We start from the raw sequence: 18269 nt of genomic DNA on the forward strand, positions 1-18269 counted from the left end.
GGCAGGGACACCCTCCACTAGAGCATGTTGCCCAAAGCCCCATCCAACCTGGCCTTAAACACTTCCAGGGAAGGGGCATCCAGAACCCCTCTGGGCAACCTGTTCCAGTGCCTCATCACCCTCACAGTAAAGAATTTCTTTCTAATATCTAATCCCCTCCTTCAGCTTAAACCCATTACCCCTTGTCCTGTCACTACACTCCCTGATGAACAGTCCCTCTCCATCTTTCCTGTAGGCCTCCTTCAGGTACTGGAAGGCCGCAGTTAGATCTCCCTGGAGCTTTCTCTTCTCCAGGCTGAACAATCCCATCTCTCTCAGCCTGTCCTCATAGGAGAGGTGCTCCAGCTCTCTGAGCAGCTTTGTGGCTTTCCTCTGGACTCTCTCCAACAGCTTGATGTCTTTCTTGTGCTGGGGCCCCCAGAGCTGGATGCAGTACTCCAGGTGGGGTCTCACAAGAGCAGAGTGGAGAGGCAGAATCACCTCCCTCGACCTGCTGGTCACACGTCTTTTGATGCAGCCCAGGACATGGTTGTCTTTCTGGGCTGCAATTGCACATTGCCGGCTCATGTTAAGCTTTTCATCAACCAACACCCCCAAGTCCTTCTCCTCAGGGCTGCTTTCAATCCATTCCTTGCCCAGCCTATAGTCGTGCTGCTTGGGTTTGTGCTGACCCATGCGCATGACCTTGCACTTGGCCTTGTTGAACTTCATGTGGTTCACATGGGCCCACCTCTCAAGCCTGTCAAGGTCCCGCTGGATGGCATCCCTTCCCTCCAGCGTGTCGACCACACCACACAGCTTGGTGTCGTCGGCAAACTTGCTGAGGGTGCGCTCGATCCCGCTGTCCCTGTCGCCAACAAAGATGTTAAACGGTGCCTGTCCCAGTACCGACCCCTGAGGAACGCCACTCGTCACCGTTCTCCACTTGGACATTGAGCCATTGACCACAACTCTTTGAGTGCAACCATCCAGCCAATTCCTTCTCCACCGAGTGGTCCATCCATCAAATCCTTGTCTCTCCAATTTAGAGACAAGGATGTCGTGCGGGACAGCGTCAAATGCCTTGCACAAGTCCAGGCAGATGATGTCTGTCACTCTTCCTTTGTCCGCCAACACTGTAACCCCATCAGAGAAGGCCACCAAATTTGTCAGGCACGATTTGCCCTTAGTGAAGCCATGTTGGCCATCACCAGTCACCTCCTTATTTTCCATGTGCCTGAGCATAGTCTCCAGGAGGGTCTGTTCCATGATCTTGCCAGGCATGGAGGTGAGACCGACCGGCCTGTAGTTCCCTGGGTCTTCCTTTTTTCCCTTCTTAAAAAGGGGGGTTATGTTTCCCCTTTTCCAGTCAGTGGGAAAAGGCAGGTCCCGTGGACTTGTGCACCTTCAGGTTCCTTAGATATTCTCGAACCTGATCTGCTCTTACAGTGGGCGGTTCTTCATTCTCCCAGTCCTTGCCTTTGCCTTCTGTGACCTGGGCACTGTGGCTCAAGCACTTGCCAGTGAAGACTGAGGCAACGAAGTCGTTGAGTGCCCCAGCCTTCTCCATGTCCTGGGTAACCAGGTCGCCTGTTTCATTCCGGAGGGGAACCACATTTTCCCTCGTCCTCCTTTTCTCACTAACATGCCTATAGAAACTTTTCATGTTGTCTTTAACGTCCCTGGCCAGATTTAATTCTATCAGGGCTTTGGCTTTCCTAACCTGATCCCTGGCTACTCGGACAGCTTCTCTCTATTCCTCCCGGGCTACCTGTCCTTGCTTCCACCCTCTGTAGGCTTCCTTTTTTGTTTGACTTTGCCCAGGAGCTCCTTGTTCACCCATGGAAGCCTCCTGGTGTTTTTGCCTGACTTCCTCTTTGTTGGGATGCATCGCTCCCGAGCTTGGAGGAGGTGACCCTTGAATATTAGCCAGCTGTCTTGGGCCCCTCTTCCCTCCAGGACTTTGTCCCATGGTATTCTACCAAGCAGATCCCTGAAGAGGCCAAAGTCTGCTCACCTGAAGGCCAGGGTAGTGAGCTTGCTGTGCACCCTCCTTGCTGCCCTGAGGATCTTGAACTCCACCATTTCATGGTCGCTGCAGCCAAGGCTGCCCTTGAGCTTCACATCCCCTACCAGGCCCTCCTTGTTGGTGAGAACGAGGTCCAGCATGGCACCTCTCCTTGTGGCCTCCTCTGTCACCCTGGCCAGGTGGGCTGTAGCAGACCCCCGCTATGATGTCCCCTGCCCTAGTGCTCCCTTTAATCCTGACCCATAGGCTCTTGGTCAGCTCCTCGTCCATCCCCAGGTGGAGCTCCGCGCACTCCAGCTGGTCATTGAAGTAGAGGGCAATGCCCCCTCCTCGCCTGCCCTGCCTGTCCTTCCTAAAGTGCCTGTACCCTTCCATCCCAACACTCCAGTCATAGGAGCTATCCCACCGCGTCTCTGTAATGCCAATAAGGTCACGGCCTTGCAGGCGCGCACGCATCTCCAACTCCTCTTGTTTATTCCCCGTGCTCTGTGCGTTCGCGTAGAGGCATTTCAGTTGTGCCCCCGATGAAGCTGACTTACTGGCTGGAGTGGCTGGGATTGTTGTGATGTATTCTCCCAGTGTTTCTCTGAGTCCCTGGCTCATCTCCTCCAGGCTTCGAGTGTGCTGCAGTGTGTCCAGCACGTCTCTGAGCAGTAGGCCGAGGGCCCTCACCAGCACCCCATCCCTCCAACCTGGGCACGTCGTCCCACAGCGTGTTGCAGGCAAGCCTGATGTTATCCCCCTCCCGCTTCGGGCCTAGTTTAAAGCTCTGTCGATGAGCCCCGCTAGTTCCTGGGCAAAGATTCTCTTTCCCCTTTGAGAGAGGTGAATCCCATCAGAGTTCATTAAGGCTGGTGCCGTGTAGGCCGTCCCACTGTCAAAGAACCCAAAGTTGTGGCGTTGACACCAGCCACGGAGCCACGTGTTTATGGCCTGTGCCCGCCTGTTCCTCCCAACGGTGCTGCCCTCCACTGGCAGGAGGGATTCCCCTGTTCCAGTTCGTGCCCACTTCTTCAAGCCTTTCCCCTCAGCGGGCTACAAATCCATCAGATCCCCACGGGATCTGCAAAGCTTCCGTGGCTACCGGAAGCTCGCCCACCACCTTCTGCCCAGACCACCAGGAGGAGTGCTCTAAAAAGGCAGGAAGAGCCTGGTAACTGATTAGTAGTAGTAGCACTAGTGCCTGATCTGAGCACAATTGTGGTTCAAGCCTCCCCCGAGGAAAAGGACGCGGATGCGTGCTGCCTCTTGGAGATGTCTGCAGGACTGATTTTCATTCAGAGCGAGGGCAGAGAGAGATGTGCTAACTGCCAGCATAGGAAGAGAGCCTGAGTGAGCCTTCAAAAATCGGACTCTCCTCATCCAAACCCACTAGGTCCGAAGCACTCCAATTGTGCAGCAAAACTAAGACACGTACTAGATGACAGAGTTTATTAAATACCAAGCTGCAACAGAACACTTGGAATTAGATGCAGGGTAGTCGCTGCAAGAGGTGGAAGGCAAAGGTTTCCAGGCTTCACTCATCTCCCTGTGAGCACTCTGTTTCCTGGCACTTCCGCTGCTCCAGCATCATCTCAGCGCTAACTACATCGGAGGTTCAGCTGTGACTGGCGAAGGGCAGGAAAAGCAAAGGCTGCGTGTTAGTTTTACAGCAGGCTGGGCCAAAGGTGCCACTGGAAAGTGGATCCTGGAAATACAGCACTAGCGCACAGATCCAGATACCGAAAACCAAAGACTCAAACATGTCAACAACAAAGTTATAGCCTATGGGCTACAGACACATGTGGAAAATGGCATTACATGGAGATATGGATCCACTTGTTGCAGTTCTTGTGTTATTTCTTGTGCAGTTCTTTCTCCCGTCTCTTTTAGACTGCTCTGTTTGGCTCTGACCTACCATGGCAGTCCCACGCAGTGCGGACAGCTTTTCTCACAGGTCCTGCTTTTTTCTCATCCACTGCCTGTGGTTTTTCGACTGCATCTCCAGCTGTTGAGAAATAATGTCACCAACTTGTAGGCAGCAAAAGAGAAGGAACTCAAAGAGAGAGCTCTAAAGTTACTCACATCTGTGGGAATCCGTAAGGTGGGGGGCCATCGAGACTGCATTTGTCACCTGCTTTTTCGTATGAAAATCTTGATGTATGGTGACCGGCTACAGCCAACAGGAAATTAGCAACATGGAAAAAAACCATAGGAAAAGAATCATACTGGTTCCAGCAGAAAAAAGTCATCACCTCAAATCCACTGAGCAAAGCAGAGCTCACCTTTCTTCTTAGTTTACCAACTTGGCTGGCCACCTCCGAACAGCTGTTATTCATCTCTCCCTGGAAACTGAGCTGGGACTCTTTCTCTCTCTCCTTCTCTGCATATGCCTTTACCTTTGCCCGAGCTCCCTCCAGAAGCATCTTCAACCTGCACAGCAAATCAGTGAGGAAAGCGTGAAGCAAAGCAACAGTTGGCCTTTTTCACGTACTCTTACGTAAGCAGCACAGCCATGGCTTGCTTCATCTGTAGTGTGCTTGAATTGCAGGCCAGGAATTGCTGAGGACAGCCAGCACTGCAGTGCCAGTCATCACTTGGAAGGCCCAAAGTTTACCTGAACAGAGGAAGAAAAGACTTCCTTCCCTCCCAGGAGAACTGCAGGCCGCCTGATTTTGCAAGGCCTTTTGCAGCTTTTTCAAACCATAGGCTCAGGCACAGAAGCACTTTGCAAGATTGAACGCGAGGCTTGAATTTGCTCACAGACGGTTATGTACGTGCCTTTACATGAGATTTCAGTAAAGCTTGACTTCCACTCAACATGATACTTCTTTAAAGCACTAAAAAGCCATGCCTGGTACGTTCTTCCTTCAGCGCACTGTTTCTCCGCCACATTTCCTCCAGAAGCGCTTCTGATCGGCGTTTCATCTCGACCAGCTGCTTCACTTCCTTGCTTTCACTCCCACACTTTCAAAATAGGAAAGATACGTCACACACGGAGTGCTGGAACAGGATCCATATGCAGAACGTGCAGACAGCGTTCTCCACGAGGAAGATAACACGGACCTCCCAAGTGCAGTCTCCTCTTGCAGCTCTCAACCACAGATCTCTCTCCTGTCCACAGGACAGAGCCTACCCATCAAAGGAATGGGGCTAACGACTGCAAGAGCCCGCATATTGTCCACCAAGCAGATTCAAAATCCAGTAGCACCAGGGGAATGAGGCGGCGTATAGACCTTTCCCCTGAGGGTGCCCTGCCCAAAACCCTGGGGGGTTCTCCACAGCCCACCCCATCTTTTCATAGATTACCTGCCCACAAGAAATTGCAAGACTAAAACCAGTCATTCCCAGAAGCCGTTCATATACCTGCTGACGTTGGTGTTCCTTTGCAGTCCGTTTTGTCTGAAAGCCAGGTATCAAGTTCTCCGGGCCATTACGAGCCTACAGCAGCGTTAAAAGAAGAGAAAAGAACTCATGCTAGGACTTTCCCGACTGAAGGTCACACCTCGGGGCCTTTCTTCTTCTCTTGCCAGCATCAGTGCAACGCCACAGTTGCCTGCCCTGCAACGCCACCCAAGCACAGCACACAAAATACTGCCTATGGAGGTGTCATTCCCTTATTAGTTGCGGATTTTCTTCTCTGGAGGTCTTCTCGTTGCATTATGGACCCACACCCTCTGGCCAACGAATCCAGAGTCACTAAAACAGGAAGGTGACCAGAGTCCAGGCAAGTGAAGAATTCCTGTCACAGTCTGACGATGCCAGTCAGGCCTCCAGGATGAAGCGCTCTGCACCACCAAAAGAGCCCAAGGAAAGTCCGCAAGCAAAGCTACCAAATCCCTCTACTGCACGACTGTCTCAAGTGCTGCCTGCGGTCTCAACCTCGCAGCTGGTCGAAAGCAGCAAATACTGAAGCCAGTGCATTAGCGTCAACTCCTTGACAAAGACGGCGTTAAGTAGGACTTGCTACAGTCTCATGGGACAACTCCCAAAGCCAGAAAGCTGGGGAATGGGCCAGCAGGACTTTCAGAGCAGCCTATAGTCAGTAGAACAGAGGAACTGATCTCTCCTGGGCTGTCCGGGAAAACCTCATCTTAAGAGTGGAACTGGGCTCTGTAGCTCATGAAAAGGGAAGGCTCTGACTGCCTTACTGTGGCAGAGGCTTGCAGATCTTTCTGAAGGGCTTCGATGGTCTTGGCTTGTTGCTGGGCTGTGGCTTCCAGCCTGGCCTTTCCAACTTGGAGCCTGAAAAAGAAGTACAGGCGTTACCCCCGAAATCCACAGGAGCACAAATCCCCAAAGAAGCGTGTGAAAGAACCTCATCTAAACCAAAAGCGTGGTTGAAAATCATATACTATTGTCTCAGTGGCGTGCAAAACAGACAGTCCTATTTTCACACCATCACAGAAAGCGAGGCCTTGCTGCACTGTGTTACTTGCTTACCTTTGCATGCGTTCTTCCAGCTCTGGGATAGCCGCAGTTGCGGAAGAGGCGGCCAGAAGGCCCTGCAGGTTCCTGGAGGTGGTTAGTTCCCTCTTCTTATTCTTTATGGCCTTCTTCAGGAACCAGACATAACACTCAGTCCGGATATGCCGTTCTCTCAGTTCCTGCAGCTGTCAAACCACAACAAGAATCCCCGGAGTCAGCTTAGGTTTGATAAAAAGGAGTGGACTGCTTTGACTCTCACCTTGACTCTCGAAATGTGTGTTACTTCTTTGTCTTTTATACTGGCCCCTCTCCTATGTCTGCATTGATTTCCTACAGCATTTCCTAAACGCTGCCACAACACTCCTCCTCCTCCTCCTCTCTCAAGGACTCCCAACACTCTTTGTAGCCACTTGTTGGCTGCTGCAACACGGTTAGAAGCTCCTGCTCCTACAGTGACTTTGCAACTCCGTAACAATGATGACGTGACGAGGGAATACAAAAAAGCACCAGCGCAACACTCCACTATGCCTACTCTTTCTCTACCAGCACACCCTCAGAGAAAGAAGCAAATTCACCTTCCCCGTGACACTTGAGAAGCAGCTTTTTGGAAGGAATGCACGCACCCTTCCCCAATTAAGGACCAAGTGACTTCACAGTTAGTGACCTTTTTGATTGTAGGCGCCAGGCTTATAAAACAAGGCGAGTCGCTTACATGTCACTCAAGCTACTCCTGTTGCAAAGCTGCCTAGTGCACCAAGACCGCCTTAGCGCAAACTTCCACTGTTACTTCAAGCAGTGCAAGCAGGCGGGCATCAAAGGCAGCAGTGCTGTTCCCTCCCACCCTCATCGCAGCTAGCCACGCACGGAGCCACCCTGGGTTACACAAAACCCCCAAGAAAGGATCAGTTCCCGACTCGGATTTGCTACGAAAAAGGCCTGGGCCCCTGCCAAGAGACAGGCTTCCTCCGTACCTTAGCTGTAGACCTGTCCAGTTCCTTCTGCAACTGCAGCCGCTGTTCCTGCAGGTCCCTGCTGTAGCGCTTCTTAGCTGCCAGTGACGCTTCTGCCAGGGAGTTCTTTCTGAGAGCGTTGGCGAGCTCCTCCTGCAGCTGCCTGACCCATCTCTAAAGAAACGGTGTTCCATGAGCATGGAGAGATCAGTAAGGAGATGACAACGTGAGATATGCTTTTACTCATGCGATTGTATCATTAGATTGGTCTTCAGGGTGGCCAGCAGGTCGAGGGAGGTGATTCTCTCCTCCTACTCTGCCCTTGTGAGACCCCACCCGGAGTACTGTGTCCAGCTCTGGGGTCCCCAGCACAAGGAAGACATGGAGCTGTTAGAGCGGGTCCAGAGGAGGGGCACGAAAATGATCAGAGGGCTGGAACACCTCTCCCGTGAAGAAAGGCTGAGAGAGCTGGGGTTGTTCAGCCTGGGGAAGAGCAGGCTCTGGGGACACCTTATTGCAGCCTTTCCACATAGAACGATGGAGAGAGACTTTTTACCAAGGCCCATAGTGACAGGATGAGGGGCAACGGTTTTAAACTAAAAGGGGGTAGATTTAGATTGGACATAAGGAAGAAATTTTTTGCAACGAGGGTGGTGGGACACTGGACCAGGTTGCCCAGAAAAGTTGTGGATGCCCCATCCCCGGAAGCGTGCCAAGGCAGCCTGGACAAGGCTTTGAGCAATCTGATCTAGCGGAAGATATCCCTGCCCACCGCAAGGGCTTGGACTACATGATCTTTAAAGGACCTTTCCGACCCAAGCCATTCTATGCTTCTATGCCTCAGTGAATTCAAAGAGAAGAGATTTTGGCCACCACCAGAAGGCATCTGCAGACATCTTTCTCAGCTGAGCACATCTAAATCATTGTCAGCTCTTCATGAGGCTTTCTCTTTCCTAAGGCACAGAAAAGGCTTAGTATTCTCCTTGGAATATAGGCTGAGAGTCTGCGCACGTGCCTTTTTCCAACCTACTGTCCTCCCTCTTTATGCAGACCTTCTGCTTCACACGGGGAAGGAAATGAGGCCCAAAATACACTTCAGGTCAAGATTCCATAACCTCCTCTCAGCAGCACTCCAAAATTAACTCGGTAGCAAGAACAGCTCTCTGTACAATGACAAGCTCTATTTTCAGGTATCAGCATCAACCTCTGATAGATAGAGTCACCTGTCTATCGCTTTGACAATCCACTTGAGCTGAAGCATCCTGCTTTAGCTGAAGCTTTTCACTCTCCAGTGAAGAAATCTGAGTGAGCGAGAACACAGACAGACAGTGGGGAAAGGAATGCCTAGCAACACTGCAGCACCACACTGCATTTCAGCACAGGGGCCACAGAAGCATGACTTCTGCACGACAGCTGGAAGAGAAGGTACCTCAGAATCAAACCAGGAGTCATCATCCTCCTCGTCTTCTGCTCCTACTGCTGGGCAGACACCTACAAAGGAGGTAAGAAGCACGACGCTGCTGGGAGTGCTTATTTCACTCTGCTTTTCCCCATCGGCTTCACTCCAGAGAAGCTTGCAAAGGTAACCATTTAGTCCGCCAGGAAATTACCATTGCCGCGCTCCCCTGCAACGGACTGTGCGCACGCTCCGTGTCTGTCCGCAGTTGGAAGCACCGCGCCGGCCGACGCTTTGTTTGGAGCTTCGGAATCCGTCTGGGTAATTCAAAAGACACACGTGAGAACTGGCACAGACTCCTTCTCGACCCGTTTCCACGCACAAAGTTCCCGCCTCAGCCAACGCGCGTAACGTGGTATCAGGCAACGGAAAGAACCAAAAGGGCAAACGGGGCCAGCGTGCTAGGCATCTCTGTTGAGCGGGGCTTTCAAAAGGGGCCAAAGTACACCTGCCCAAGATAGAGAGGACCTGGGCAGGAGAAGCCAAGCGTCTGGACTGTAGGCGCTATGGGCAACTATTTGACCCTGACGGGATCTGCAGGAGAGAGCGGTGTGGTGCAAAGCCAGCAATCCTCACAGCGCCAGCCTTGTAGGATTTCAGAGGATTGTAACCGCGGGAAGCTTTACTGCCTCATTCTTCTACTGGAAATTCAGCTGAAAGGCCAGCTGCTAGAAGACCCAGGTCATGAGCCTGACCTCCTTTTGTCCCTGTCCTAACTGAACAGCCTGCCTGCAGCACCGGCACGTCAAGGCCCCAGTTACGAGCGCGTGGCAGAAGCAGCAATAGAGGGAAACAAGCCCAAAAGCAAGCGAGCAGCGTGGGGCCCCAGTGCCTCCTTCAGAGAAGGGGAAGAGTGGCTGGAAAGCTGCGCGGTGGAAAAGGACCTGGGTGTGTTGGTCGACAGGCAGCTGAATATGACCGGCACTGTGCCGAGGCAGCCAAGAAGGCCAACAGCATCCTGGCTTGTATCAGAAAGAGCGTGGCCTGCAGGACTAGGGACGTGATCGTCCCTTTGTAGTGGGCACTGCTGAGTCCACCCCTTGACTACTGTGTTCAGTTTTGGGCCCCTCACGACAAGACAGACATTGAGTTGCTGGAGCGCGTCCAAAGAAGAGCAACGAAGCTGGTGAAGGGCCTGGAGAGCAAGTCTAAGGAGGAGCAGCTGAGGGAACTAGGGTTTTTTGGCCTGGAGGAAAGGAGGCTGAGGGGAGTCCTGATTGCTCTCTACAACTAAACTGAAAGGAGGTTGTAGCCCGGAGGGTGTCGGTCTCTTTCCCCAAATAGCAAGTGCCAGGACAAGAGGAAACGGCCTCCGCTTGCACCAAGGGAAGTCTAGATCGGTTCTTAGGAAAAATTTCTTTGCGGAAAGGCTTATCAAGCCCTGGAACAGGCTGCCCAGGGAAGCGGTTGAGACACCATGCCGGGAGGTATTTAGAAGACTGTGTAGGCGTGGCGCTTAGGGACACCGTTTAGGGGTGGACTTGGCCCTGTTAGCTTTACGGTTGGACTCGATGCTCTGAAGGGAAGTCTTTTCCAAGCTAGAGGATTCTATGATTCTACCTCAGAATCAAAAGGAGAGTCGTCCTCTTCCTCTGCTCCTGCTGCTGGGCAGACACCTACAAAGGAGGTAAGAAGCACGACGCTGCTGGGAGTGCTTATTTCACTCTGCTTTTCCCCATCGGCTTCACTCCAGAGAAGCTTGCAAAGGTAACCATTTAGTCCGCCAGGAAATTACCATTGCCGCGCTCCCCTGCAACGGACTGTGTGCACGCTCCGTGTCTGTCCGCAGTTGGAAGCACCGCGCCGGCCGACGCTTTGTTTGGAGCTTCGGAATCCGTCTGGGTAATTCAAAAGACACACGTGAGAACTGGCACAGACTCCTTCTCGACCCGTTTCCACGCACAAAGTTCCCGCCTCAGCCAACGCGCGTAACGTGGTATCAGGCAACGGAAAGAACCAAAAGGGCAAACGGGGCCAGCGTGCTAGGCATCTCTGTTGAGCGGGGCTTTCAAAAGGGGCCAAAGTACACCTCCCGAAGACAAGCCCAAAAGCAAGCGAGCGGCGTGGGCCCCACTGCCTCTTTCAGAGAAGGTACCTTAGAATCAGAAGGAGTGTGAACTTCTTCCTCTTGCTGTTCTGCTGCTGCTGGCAAGACACCTACAAAGGAGTTAAGAAGTGCTATGCTGCTTTGCCTGTTTCACTCTACTCTTCCCCATCCATCATGCTCTGCTCTCAAACGAATGGGTTATCATTGTGTTACAGGCAATAGTGATTTTTCCTCATCACCTCCTCCATGGCAGAAGGATCCTACCTGCTCTGGTCATTGCAGGTCCCCCCAAGGGACAATGAGCAGCTGTCCCAGCGCAAAAGCTGTCCAGTACTGCTGGGCCTTCTGTGCCTCCCGCAGAACATTCTCCTGTCATTTCACACCTGATGTATTCCTCCAGTTGCTCAGCAATACTATATACAGAACGAAATATAGAGATATAGATAGATAGATATATATATATAAAGGAAGGAAATGCATTCGGTAAAAATACCGCCACAGGTGTGTGTATGTAGCTTGGCAGCACACAAGTGAATTGTCAGAGTGAACTCTGGGGGGAAGTAGCCCTTCAACATCCAAATCCACGCTTGACCCGGAAAGAGATGCATCGGAAGATGTCACTGAGCCCAGCTTCAACACCTCATTAACCCCCAGTGATGTTACCAAAAAGGGCCGTACATCAGCACGGTCATTCTGAGAATGCATCTGCTCTAATGAGGACGTAAAACACTTACTTGGTGTAAAGCGTTAACTCTCTGGCATAGTGCGTAGCTTGCTTGCCAATACAGTCTTGATGAGAAAGATCAGCACCATGTCGAAGAAGGCTTTTTATTGTATTCATATTCCCAGCAAGAACAGCAATCATAAGAGGGGTCCTAAAGCATCCAAGAGATGATAGGCAAGACATCAGCTTCTGTGGACATTGCATTGCCATTACTTCAGTCCCCCGTTGCTCCCCAAACAATTCATTTTCCCCTCTCTGACAGGCAGAGTGAAAGCACAGCCGAACACGTGGAAGCGTTGGAGAATTCAGGTTGGCAGGACCTCAGGAGGTCTCCAGGCCAACCACCTGCCCAGAGCAGGGTGCGTGCGTGCAGGGCACCACAGCCAATGCTTTCTGGCAGTCCTCAGTGTGGAAACTGTCCCCTGAAGTAAGAGAGCGGCCGAGTGCGGGTCTGCTTTCACAAGTCACACAGAAGGAGCTCCTTCCGGGCAGCTCCTGGTTCTTTTTCAAAGCTCATTCCTATGCCTCCCATCAATCCAACTTGGACAACGCTAAGGAGTCTCACGCGCACTTTTGACAAACCCATCACCTTTCATGCTTATCTCGAGCATGCACGTCAGCTCCTTTTTGGAGAAGGAACTCAACCATCTCTTCACAGCGCTCGGTGATCGCAAGAGTAAGCGGAGTGTACCCCAACTGAAAGGAGAAATTATCTCCCTTAGAAGAACACAGGAAGTCAAGCAAGTTTTGGGAAGAGGAGCCTTACCCAAAGTCCAAGCTTACCTCATTCTGAGCATCGATATGGGCATTGTGCTCAAGTAACAGCTCCACTAGAGGTTTGCTAGGAATGGCAGCAGCCATGTGAAGGGCAGTGTTGCCGCCAGCACCTTTGAGGTTGGGTTTGGCACCGTGCTCCAGCAGAATAGTCACACAGTCTTTGTGCTGGTGGTCTACTGCCTGGAAATAAGACACAAAGGAGGAATAACTTCCAACACCTATGTTTCTCTCTGTCAGAACTCCCGCAGCCCCCCAGTGCTGTAAAGTACGAGCGTCTTCAAAGATTAGGCAACATATGCCCCTTCCCTGCTGACTACAGCGTACCTGTTTCTACGCAGGCCTACCTAAAGAATCACGTAAGGTATGTATCACTCAGCGCATAATCGATAAGCCCAACGTACAGCGGCATAACATAGCCCGTGTACCTTCATCAGCGGCGATTTCTTCAAGCTGTCACGAGGGTTTAGCTGGCACTTCTTTCCTGCTAGAAATCGCACAACGTCTGCATGGCCATTCGCGCAAGCAAGATGCAGAGGCGTCCTAGAAATTAAACGTATTCAGTTAACCCAGACAGGCAGCTGAAGACATGGTTTCAGGCTGTTGTACCTGACGCATAGGGCCACAAGCCTCAACTGACAAAAACCAAGCTGAAAGCAAGCTTTCTTGTTCCAGAGCTGGTGGCAGCAATTGCACACCCAAAGCCTGGGGCTGGCTAGGAAAAATCCCCAACACATCCACTGAGTCAGGAGGCATTTGCTCAGCCGGAGTCTATGGGGGCTACATAAATCTACGGAGGCTGTGGAGTCTGCGTAAGCCCCGGGTTTTCCCCCAATCAGTCCTGCACCAGACGTGTCCCAGAGACAGAGGGGATGGCGTTTCTAAAAGCAATGGGAAGGCTGCGCTGTGTCTTTCTGCAAATCCATGCCCTGCTCAAGCAAGCCGCTCAGTCCGGCAACAGGAAAGGAGCCGTCTCTGCTGGGACGAAGGCCTGCTGAGCTCCACAGAAAGTTCGCTACAGGGACCAGGGTGGCAGAGCAGGGCAGAGGGGAGCGTCGGCCGCCTCCTGTCCCAGCGCGGGCAGGCCTCCGGTAGGGCGAGCGCTGTGGAGCCGACCCTGCTCCTAGGGCGCTTGCGACCGTGCTGGGCTTTGCCGGCTCTTCCAGCCGGGGGTGGGTGGAGGCTTTGCTGCGGGCACTGCCCGCCCCTTACTGCTTCTTCGCGTCCCGCCTGTTGATGCGGAGTCTCTGCCACCACCACCAGCGCCGCTGCAGTTCGGCCAGGTCACCGCTGGCGGCCGCGCTGTGCAGCGCGCCCTGGCCCTTCTCCCGGAGCTCGGAGGCCCCGGCGGCGCCGGGCGCGGAAGCGCTGCCGGACGTCGAGCGCTCCCGCACGCTCCTGAGGAGCCCGATGAGCCTGTGCATGCTGCGGCGGGGACGAGGGGAGGGCACAGCCCGCCCCGGGGTCAGTAGCCGCAGGAAGCGCCTGGCAGGCTCTGCCGAGCCCCGGGCGGGGAGAGGGAGAGGTCGGGGAGAGGACGGGGAGAGGGCGAGAAGAGCCGAGAGCCGAGCCGAGAGCCGAGCCGAGAGCGGCGGCCGCAGCTCGCAGCCTCCAACGCTCCGAGCCAGAGAAGCGCTGTCGCTCCCGCCGCGGCGGCAACAGCACTGAGCGCCGGCGCCTGCAGGGGGCGGCCTTGCAGCGGCGAGCGCGCTCGGGGCGTGACAGAGGGGGCGTGACAGAGGGGGCGTCACCGAGGGGGCGTGACAGAGGGGGCGTCACAGAGGGGGCGTCACAGTGGGGCGGGGTGACGCCGGCCCGGGAGGAGCAGGCTCTGCTTTCGCCGTCAGCGCGCCGCCGGGCGGGAGCGGTGTGAAAACGTCTCCGAAAACGTGCGCTTTGTACAGCTGCTGTTCAGGAGCTGTGTGTGCTCCCTTGTCAGAATATTGAAGGATGCGTCCCTCTGTGCTTCGGGCGAGGCTTTGGAGTAAAACACGGTATTGCTGACAAACCGTTGAACACGCAGCAAGGCCCTCTCCCACCTCTCCACTTGGTGCTGCGTGAGCGGCGGGAGCTGCGTCTGCTCGGGCGGCAGCCTGGTGCGTCTGCCTGCCCCTCCCAGCTGCTGGGCTCCCTCCGGAGCCCGAGCCCGCCCGCGCTGCTTCCTTGTCTCCCTCCCCGCCTGGTCAAGCACCGGGTTCTGTCGTTACTTGGGTATTTTGGGGCGGTTTGGGGTGGTTCTGCTGCTCGCCTGCACTCACGGCTTAGCGACGAGCACGGCTCGGAGATGTCACCGAAATTCGGGAATGAAAGACAACTCCTTAACACCAATGTAGCATGAAGAAGCAGGCATTTCCTTTATTGCAGCGCTGGGTGTCAGGAGGATAGCTCCTCTAATCAGGCACACCTAACGCTGGTTCTCTTGTCATATTTATACACAAATGTTACAAAGCGGTACACTCCCCATTACAATAATTGGTTCATATTTCTTTGCCTAGCACGCAAACTAGAACGCACGCTCAGTTCCTTTCTCCGCCTCTATCTTTTGAGTAGGTGGGGTAATTTGGGTAGGGGGCTTATGGGTCAGTGGTCGTGGGGACCCTGGCCCAAATTGCCTTTCCCCTAGTTTCTCAATACTTCGGTGTTGGTAATTGTTTGCTATATGCCTCAGCAAGATAAGGATGTTGCTGGAGGCAATTAATGTCCTCCCTTTCTGCAAAGTATGTACATAAGGACCTTGAAGTGTCTTGTAGCTCCTCCTTTTTCTCATGATGTGTAGCAGGTGCTCAGTCTAAGAATCGTTAGCCTTCTACCTAAAGTAACAATGAATAGTTTCTTATCACATATAATACAAGTAGGCCTTCATTACAGGCCTTTCTTCTTGGCTACGTTTTCTTATTACGTATAATATAAGCAGGCCTTCGTTACAGGCCTTTCTTTTTGGCTACAGGAGCGACGGGAGAACGGTGCCCCGGCGGACGTGGTTGGTGACGGCGGGGGGGGTTCGGGGCTTCCCGCTCGGGGGGCGGAGGGAAGGGGAGGGAGACTGCCTGAAGGTGTGGGTCCTTGGCTGATGAGAGTTAATTGAATTCCCCCCAGGATCCTGCATGCAATGTGGAAAGACACATAGGCAGCAGTGCTTGTGGAAAGTAGGGCATATGTTTACCTGGATAGTAGGCACGCTTACAGCCTTGGCAGCCTGTGTTTTATAAACATAGCCACTTTGACCTACAAGTCAAAATGCCATCTTCTGTTTGTGAGAAACAGCCGCTTTGCTTAAAACCAACGAGTGGCCTCTCTACTTTCATCACAGTCAATTTAACTATGGGCTTTTGTCACCTCTCTTTGTCATTCTAGTTTATTCAGTGGAACATTCACAAAAGTGGCTTGAAGGTGTCTGAGTATGATCTTCCCAGCGAAGCTACAGGTCCTTTTGTTCTGTCCGGGTACAGTGGCTACAAGCAAGTCCAGTTCCCACGAGGAAGGCTTTTTGCTTTTGACTCTGAGGGCAACTATATGTTGACGTGTTCTTCTACTGGGGGAGTAATTTTTAAGGTAAGTCTGAGAAGTGATGGGGCGTACTTTTACGTGTTCGTACAAGCTCTTGTTGTTACAAGGCTGCGACAGCAGCCGCTGAAAGTTCCCAAGGAGCACCGACCCATCCCCGCTCTGTGAAACTTGCTGCTCAGTTTCATACAGTGTGTATTTTAGCAGTGTGTGGTGTTTAGCAAGTGTTTGAACCCTCTGTAAGCATTTGGCCCTGTGTATGTAGCTAGAGCATGTGCGCTCCTTGTTCTTAAAGCTTGGCTGCAGCAGTTTTCCTTAGTGCCCAAGTGCCTAGGACGAAGTTTTAATTTTTTAAAATGTATTAATGCATGCCAGTTCAATGCAAAATGTGTGCTTGTTGACTGATGCTCGTCTTTAATCTGCCTTGTGTGTTTGCTGATGTTATGTCAGTCTCAGCCTGATTATCTCTTCTGACTGCGTACTGAAAGGAAATGAAGGGTAAGGCTGAATGGTTCCAAGTGCCTAAACTTCTGTGCCGCCATAACAAGCAGTTACTGACTGCACGCCCTTTGCCTGCCTCCTCTTCAGTCAGTGCCCATCAGTATAAGCCACTGCAAGGCAGATTAGATGGAATTTTTACTTTGCATCTGGGGCATTTGGAGCACCTGCACTAACATGAGCTATAGTTTAGGCTTATGTGCTCCTCATCAGTGTGTGTTCTTAGCCTGCCTCGTTCAGTTACTGCAGCTCAGCTGATGTCAGAAGCTGAGCTGCCTGAGAACACGTGCTTCTGTCATGAGACTGGAAACGTGCTTCCTCATGTGTGCTACAGACATCTCGACATCTCTCCTGATTTTCTGCTTAGTTATGTACGCTGATAGGGATATGGAGTCTGTAGCAGGCTTTGGCTTCTCCTGTGGCTGCACTGCCCCCACTGCAGAAACTTGCTTCCTTAAAATCTTATGCTTTCCTTCTTTTAGTGAAATGGCGAGGAGAAGGTTCTGGAGAGCTGCCTTTCCCTGGGAGGACACTGAGCTCCTGTTGTCACGGTGGACTGGAGCACAGCCATGGACTGCGGGACCTGCCTCACTGCCTCTATGGATGGGAAGATTAAATTAACAACATTACTGGCTCAAAAGTCTTAACCTGGACAGTGCTGAAGGGAAGGAGCAACAGACTTGGTGAAAACAGTGTTAACTCGACAGGAACAAACTGTATGGGAGAGAAGGCAAACCACAGTCCCTCTTCTCATTGTAGCTTTTGCCTCTTGACAAACGTTAAACACATTTGACAAACCACTGTGCAATAGAAAGCCGGTATGGGACCGGAGCAGTGGCAGCACTGACAAATAAGTCTCCACTGACCTGTTGTGGCAGCTTGACCCCTCTGTTAGGGAGTGTTGAGGTAGCACGTGGCTAGAAGGCTGCTGGGATCACGTCAGGGGTTCTGCAGAAGAAGGTGAGGCTAGAGAAGACGTGCATGAGGCAGCACAGTGCATGCTGATAACATGGCTAAAAATGGAAAGGCCAGTGCGAAAACAGAGTATTCTGTCAGTACAGCATTTGTTGTAGTGCTTTTTTTTTTCCCCATTCTGCGTGGTTTTTGGGGTTTTTTTTGTTTGGTTGGTTGGTTTTTCATAAAAAGAAAATATTCCCTTGCAACTTGATTTCTGTGCTCTGTTCAGTTGCTGCTGCAAAACATGGAGGGTGGCTGGGGCAATGATGTGCCAAGAAAGTGTCCTGCCTGGAGAAAAGACCCTTGTGCTTTCACCAGGCGCTTCCGGCACTGACACCCGCACCCTGGGGAGAACCAGTGCAGGACATCCAGGAACAAAATGAATCGCATTCCTTCAGACGTATTGTGTTCCCTTGCGATACCTGCTACCAACTAAAGGAGAGATCCTGAGTCAGACTTTTTGAAATGCTTGCGTTGGAGTTCAGAAGCTACATAATGCCTAGCAGCTACCTGATGGCGGATAGGAGGAGGGAGGGCCGGAGCCAGTCTGGTCTGGTATAGTGCTGTCTGTACTGGAGCTGTCTCTCCCCCTGCATTCCCCCAACATCAGGGCAAGTGCTGTGCTCAGGTATTGCGTAGTCTTTGGATGGACTGCAAAGCAGCCAGATTTCATCTGCTTACACATCACCACGGAGCTTACTGCTGCTTCTGTCCTTGGCCTTTGTTGGGAGTTTACAGTACTGTTCCTTGGCAGAGCTCTCGTTCTCAATTATGTGAAGAACGGGTCTGAAGACACCTTTGGTATCTTCCAAAGGCCATTTTGGTTTTAGAGCCTGGAGGTTAATATTCACCAACGTGAAGGGTGACTGTCCGGAGAGGAGGTGGAATGTTATTTCAGTCTGTTCTTGCTAAATGTGGTTTGCTGTATTTGTGAAGAGCGGCTT

At 52.4% G+C, this 18269-nt stretch overlaps 1 protein-coding gene across 1 annotated transcript; it reads right to left on the bottom strand.

Annotated features, from left to right (window-relative positions):
- Nucleotides 1-3425: 3425 nt before the first annotated feature.
- LOC129201693 (ankyrin repeat domain-containing protein 20B-like) lies at nucleotides 3426-14009 on the bottom strand. Its single transcript, XM_054813294.1, has 18 exons — nucleotides 13579-14009; nucleotides 12795-12909; nucleotides 12376-12549; nucleotides 12182-12288; nucleotides 11603-11743; nucleotides 11133-11281; nucleotides 10917-10978; nucleotides 10557-10659; nucleotides 8976-9078; nucleotides 8795-8882; nucleotides 8589-8666; nucleotides 7387-7539; nucleotides 6431-6600; nucleotides 5354-6232; nucleotides 4273-4954; nucleotides 4073-4160; nucleotides 3906-3995; nucleotides 3426-3615 (listed from the first exon to the last, which is right to left on the bottom strand). Exons 1-14 carry the CDS (start codon nucleotides 13788-13790, stop codon nucleotides 6082-6084), a joined length of 1806 nt encoding a protein of 601 aa, XP_054669269.1. The 5' UTR covers nucleotides 13791-14009; the 3' UTR covers nucleotides 3426-3615; nucleotides 3906-3995; nucleotides 4073-4160; nucleotides 4273-4954; nucleotides 5354-6081.
- Nucleotides 14010-18269: the final 4260 nt, after the last annotated feature.

This window comes from Grus americana, chromosome 1 (genome assembly GCF_028858705.1).
Source record: "Grus americana isolate bGruAme1 chromosome 1, bGruAme1.mat, whole genome shotgun sequence".
NCBI lineage: Eukaryota > Metazoa > Chordata > Aves > Gruiformes > Gruidae > Grus > Grus americana.

Bases quoted from the DNA above. Each gene is read 5' to 3' on its own strand.
- LOC129201693 (XM_054813294.1), bottom strand. From the start codon at position 13,790: ATGCACAGGCTCATCGGGCTCCTCAGGAGCGTGCGGGAGCGCTCGACG. The intron at 12,550-12,794 runs GTACACGGGCTA...TCTTATTTCCAG, and splicing joins AGAAATCGCCGCTGATGAAG to GCAGTAGACCACCAGCACAA. The intron at 7,540-8,588 runs GTGACTCTATCT...CCGTTTCTTTAG, and splicing joins ATTGTCAAAGCGATAGACAG to AGATGGGTCAGGCAGCTGCA.